Here is a 6,561-nt window from a genome sequence, read left to right on the forward strand (position 1 = left end):
TAGAAACACCCCTACCTACATTGAACCTAAATCATCTTAATTTAAACTTTAAGTCCTACCTACATTGGACTTAAACCGTCTTAAAATTTAAGTCCTACCTACATTGGACTTAAACCATCATAAACTTTAGGTTCTACCTATATTGAACTGAAATCACCTTAAGTACTACCTACATTGGACTTAAACCATCTTAAACTTTAGGTCCTACCTACATTGGACTAAACCATCTTAAACTTTAAGTTCTACCTACATTGAACCTAAATCACCTTAAGTACTACCTACATTGGGCTTAAACCATCCTAAACTTTAGGCTCTACCTACATGAAACCTAAATCATCTTCATACCTTAGATCATCTCTACCTACATGAAACCTAAATCATCTTCATACCTTAGGTTCTATCCAAATTGAACCCAAACGACATAAATCCTTAGGTTTTACCAACATTAAACCTAAATCTTAAGTCTAATCTATATTAGACTTAATCACACTTCTTTAGGTCTAACCAATATCAGACCTAAAATAAATGATATTATGGATGATCTAAATTCAACTCATCAACCCACCAACATAAACCCAAATAACATAAAATTCACTTTAAAAGACATTAAAACTTAAACTTAAACCTACAAATGCAACTAGGTTTGAGAAGATATATTGAAGGAGATAACCCATGGTTGTTAAAAAAATATCTTCCAGCCATTTGTGACTAATCAAACCCCAAACATAATGATCTGGGATGACGGAACCATGAGATCTTGATTGGGTCATCCCAAACAAAAATAAACGACAAAAGTGACAAAATTTAATTGAATAATCAATCGTAAACAACCTAAAATTTTCCAACCCCTAAAACACGAATAAGACATTAAAACTTAAATTGAACCTAAATGAACAAAGATCACCGAATGTAACTTGACATATGTGTTCAGATCTATGAAGATTTCTTGGATGACGCAATTTGTGGTTGCTGACAAGAATCTTCTGATTCTGGTTTAAACATCTTTTGGACTAAGTAGATTTGAATACCTTACGACCCCGGGAAAATGGAGCCATATATATATTGACTGAATCGTTTAAAAGTTATTCAACCAACTAAATTGACAAATGTAAACATGATCATGTTAATTGTGTTCTGTTTTACAGGTTTATTGGAGACATAAAGAATTACGCTTTAGATTTACTTTGCATGTTATTAGAGTGTGTTAACTCTGTTTTGCAGGATGATATTCTGAAGTGGAAAATGTGAATAACGACAACAAAACAACAAAACCTAAAAAAAAGAAACAATAAAGCAACAAAAACAAACAACTTAAGGACATAAACAAAATAAAATGACAAGACAAGACAAAACAAAATGACATCGACAAAAACAAAACGACAAAACAAAACCTTTAGGGTATAATTGGATTCTTAAAAACCTATTACCCTAGGTTCAAACATTGATGTTTCTTTATTTTGATATTAAATTTTTTAGAAGAATGAGTGTTAACGTTAATGAGGAGTTTTCTTAGACAGTCTTGATTGTTTGAGATGTAATTAACTATAGGAGCTAGCTTCTATAAGAGAATGAAGAACTCAGAATAGGTAATATACCTATATCTCTGGTTATTGAGTTTTTCATGTGATTTTCTTTGTATGAGAATCCATTTTTTAATAATGATTATCGTAATGAAAATCATTCCGACATTTCCTTTATCTACTGTTTTAAATTTTTATTAGCCCTTTTTTCCTTTTTCTTCGAGTTTCTTAATATCTGAGAATCTTTTATATGATTCAAAAGATTGAGTTACTTGGAGATTAGGACAATAAAATGGATAAACAGAGTGACAACTCCTTTCAACAACAATACCAAACTAACTACATGAACAATGAGATTTGGCGGCGGTGGGACACGACTCGACATGTTCTCTCTCCTCATCTCTCGTTAAATCATTCGTTCTTCATTCAAAGATATTTCATATTTTGACAGATAAAATTATCTTTCTCAATCTTAACTCTATGATTATAAGTGTTATTTGTGACATAAATTCTATGATATCTATGATAGACATTCCATGATATTTGCGACAGACATTCCATTATATCTATGACAGACATTCCATGATATTTGTGACAGACATTCCATGATATTTATGACAAACATTCCACAATGACAAGAAAAAAACGACATAACATTATGAACTCCCAGTTTACAAAACAAGTCTATCATAAATTTTGGCATATCGTTCTTCTGAATTTTTCAGAAGACTGCAATGGATTCTTGATGCGCAAATTTGTTGTGTAATGTTTTTGTAAATAATTTTTAATATTACAAAGCAGACACGTCGCAGTGCTAATAATAAATATGTAATTCAATCCCAATAAAAATAACTTTAGTAAAAAAAAATTTGTCTTTTAAAATCTTTAAACTGCTGAATCCCGTAATAATAACTCAAGTATACAATCTTCTGGATATACTGACACTAAATAACTATCCTTATTATGTATGTAAACTGTAAATAAAATATATATGATCTTAAATAAGCTCTCAAACAATGATACTTTACTTTCTGTAACTTCTTATATAGTCATCTGAATTATGCATCTACCTCAGACCTAATCTCATCTCGTTGTCAACAAAGAAATGATTCATGATATCTAGATCACCTACGGAAGCTGAATGTGAAACATTAGCTACCATCATAGCAAAAATCATCCGGTTAAGAGGATTCTTCCAAGAACTTACCAACCAACATTCACCTCCAACAACACTACATAGCTACAATACCTCTGCTATTGTGCTAGATCACAATTAAGTTTTCCATGCTCATACTAAACACATAGAAGTTGACTATCATTTTGTCAGAGATCATTAAAATCTCAAACAAAAGCACCTTCAACACTTCATTATTATGGATCAACATGCATATATTTTCACAAAATCACTGTCAATCAAACGGTTTGTTCTAATCTCTCACTCATGTCTAGATCTTAACTCTACCTCTGCTCTAACTCTGGTTATTCATGTTTCTCTCCCGAGTCGCCACTCGTTTCAGCCAGAGACGGACCCTACTTTTTTAGGGATTCAACTGCACTAAAATGGGATTTTATATTAATATATGAAATATATAAAATATATGAAATGACTATTACATCTCAATGTTAAATTGCTGTTATGCCATGTAAGGTGTCTACATATAAGTCTTAATGTAATGTATTAAAGAGTGTGACAAGTAAATAAACTTCTCCACTTATCTTTTGTCTTAGAACTCTCCTCTCATCTTCGACTTTATCTCTAGTTTCTATTCTTCTCCATCCCGCCAGTTCAATATGTGTACATCTAATCAGATGACAACTTAATAAAGTTCCTAATTTTTAAGAAATGTTCACCTGAAATCAATCAGAAGAGCCTTCACAACATATAAAGATAAAATATTTTTTAAAAAAAATTAATTTTTTTATCTAAAATTATTCTGGAAAATAAGAATTAATTAAATTTTCTGAGGAAATAAATTATTATATTTACTAATCAAATGGTGGTTAGTTAATGTAGAATGAAAATATTTTACTTAAAACAGACGTTAACATAAAATTTTAACATCATTAAATTTATGGCTCGACACTAGGGCTGTCAAAACGGCTCGTTGTTCGCGAACAGCTCGTGTTCGGCTCGTTAAGAGCTTGTGTTCGGCTCGTTAATTTCGTTCGATAAGTTAACGAGCCGAACACGAACTAAGAGAACTAAGATGTGTTCGTTCGTGTTTGGCTCGTTTTGGCTCGAAATATTACTCATCAAGTTTATATATATATATTAAGTAATATTTTAAAAAAATCTAATTGACTGCAAGGCTACAAAGATTTATAATCAATTAAAATATTGATTAAGAAAATAGAATAAAAATTATTAAATTAGATTCAAATGATGTTTTAATATAAATAATAATTTTTAAATCTTGCTCAAACCCTATTGTTTTATGACTACATGATTAAGGTTTGCTCAAACCCTATTGTTTTATGACTACATGATTAGGGTGGTTAAAAGGACTCTTTGTTCGTGAACAGCTCGTGCAAATGAGCCGAACACGAACACACTTTTTGAGCTCGAAATATTCGCTCGTGTTCGGCTCGTTTACACCCCTACTCGACACTTATATATATTTTGTGACATTATTGATCAAATAATTTATAAATTTAACTCTAAATTAAACATCTTAGAACTATTTGTGCAGAAAATATAAAACCTACCAACATGTTGGTCAACACTAACTCAACATTCTGTGTCTGTCTGAGTTTTAAGGAATTAGTTTATAAAATTTGTAAAGTTATTATCAAAGTTGTAGATTTAAATTTACTGAACATCAAATTTATTTGTATCTCTCACCTTGGATAGGAATAGAGTCCAGTTGAGTCCAGTATGCTATGGTTGGGAATTGGCTGGTCGAATGATAAGGTGTTCATGTCTAATTCGAGCTTGAGACAAACTTTAACATATATGTTTATACCTAGGTTGCTTATAATTTTTAATGTTCATATTTGATTTGTATTAGAATAGATTTCAAATTAGCATCTAACTTATTTATATCTGATAAATAAAATAATATGTAGGCTAAAAGAAAACTTTATTTTAATCAAATGACATAAATAAGTACTGAATTAGTTCATTGAGAAAAATATATTAAATTTAGAGGTAATTAATATCATATTGTAATATGTTATTAAGAAATATTTTTATAAATATGTTTTAATTAATTAAATTTATTTAAATATTATATCATATAAATATAGACTATTTAATAAGTTATTTGTAGAACGATTGACAAGTTTGTTCATAAAACATTAACAAATAATGGTGGAGTGAAAAAAGTTTCATAGTGGTGGAACAAATTTCTCAATCTTTTTTATCTCAGCTTGGGACTAATATTGACAAATTTTATTCATAGCACACAACTTCTTAAACTTTCATATTTGTATGCATATCACTCTGTTCTTTAACATCACATTAAAAATATCATCATTAACCTTCATAAAGTGAAATGTACATATTTTCATGTATAGATTTATAATACCAAAGTGTTACTTATAAATGTAAATATCAAAATAAGTGTTAGATATGTATACATAAAAATTAATTTAATTAATGAAAACCAATAAAATATTATTTCAAGTTTTCTCTTGATGTGTGCTAGAAGTTTCATGACGGTAGAGTACTGGATTATCGTCTTAACGTTGTACGAAGATTCAACACATACTCAGAAAAGAGAAAATAATTAATAATAACATCAGAAGTTCTTACGTGAAAAATTCAGAAAGAGAAAAACAACGGGGTCTGACCAAACTGAAGAGTTCATCTATAAAAAGATGATTATAGTTGAAACCATATGTCCCACTTGCGGGAAATAGTTGTTATGTTTCCCAAGTTACAATATCGACGTATTGATGAATTTGTTGCTAGAAACAAATGGCGACCAATAGCGAATGGCGGCGTCCGGACGATGGTGTTCAAGGGTGTTTGACGACAGTTGGCGGTGATCTACGACTGTTGATGGTGGCAACGCGGCGGTCGGTGGTGGTCGATGACTGTCAATGGTGGTCGACGACGATCAAAGGTGGTCAACGGTGATCGGCGAAAGTCGACGACGATCGACAGTTGTCGACAGAGGTCATTGGGGGCCTACAACGGTCAACAATGGTGGTGCTAGTCTTCAACTTCTTCTTAAAGCTTTAAGCTCTTCTTCAAGTCTCAAGCTCCTATCCCCCCTCATGAAGAAGTGGGGCTGTATTTATAGAGTTCTGGGTGCAATTAACGCAGAAATATGAATCACTTTGATCGGACGATTCGAAGAGCTTTCTTTGATCAAAAATTATTTGATGAACATTTAAGTGTCTTAATGATGTCGGAATTTAGTAATCATAAGCTTGTTGGATTCGTCTTTATCGAGTAGCTTGGTTCGACTATAACTCGTCAGATTTGACATTCATTTGAAATATGCTTGGAAAACTTCTAATTGTATTTTAATGGCTTGATGTAAACTTATTTAACTTGAATTGGACTGATTTTAGTACATCAAACTGGTCATTTCAACTATAAGTTTGCTGAGAGCTATGGATGATTTTTGATTAAAATTAAAATATTTTTTATTTAAAAAAATGTCAGGAGATTATTGTGGGAATTATTCTTACTAAGTATTTTAATATAGCTCCTCATCAAAAATAAAAATAATAACCTCTTGAGGCTTAATTATTTGATTTTTGGACAACTTTTAAGTGAGATTTAGCCAAAGGAAAATGCAGGCAGGAAATGAAAGCGCAGAGGATAAGCCCTCTCCCAAATCCGCCGGTGTTAACAAGTGAGTTGGATTATCTTTAAATTCCATTCTTTTAGGGTTCAAATTTTTAAAAAGATATTTAAATTTCTTTATGTATTAACTTAAATAAATATGTTCAAATTTGAGTTGTTAACTAAGCTGTCACGGACAAAAAAACTCACACATTGGCTACGTGTAGGAGCGAAAAATAGTATTTAAGTTCTGGGCTAACCACTACTTCAAAGAGCTCTTTTGGGAGGTGACAAGTGATATCA

At 31.1% G+C, this 6,561-nt stretch overlaps 1 protein-coding gene across 1 annotated transcript in view; it reads left to right on the plus strand.

Moving 5' to 3' along the window:
* Positions 1 to 5,564: 5,564 nt before the first annotated feature.
* Positions 5,565 to 6,561, plus strand: part of LOC110033551 — a 1,839-nt gene continuing 842 nt past the window's right edge. Inside the window, exon 1 of the mRNA XM_020737576.1 lies at positions 5,565 to 5,757. Coding sequence (XP_020593235.1) covers positions 5,565 to 5,757 — 193 coding nt within the window. The remainder of the gene's footprint in view (positions 5,758 to 6,561) is intronic.

The sequence above is a fragment of the Phalaenopsis equestris genome, unplaced genomic scaffold (genome assembly GCF_001263595.1).
Source record: "Phalaenopsis equestris unplaced genomic scaffold, ASM126359v1 Scaffold000002, whole genome shotgun sequence".
Classification (NCBI taxonomy): domain Eukaryota; kingdom Viridiplantae; phylum Streptophyta; class Magnoliopsida; order Asparagales; family Orchidaceae; genus Phalaenopsis; species Phalaenopsis equestris.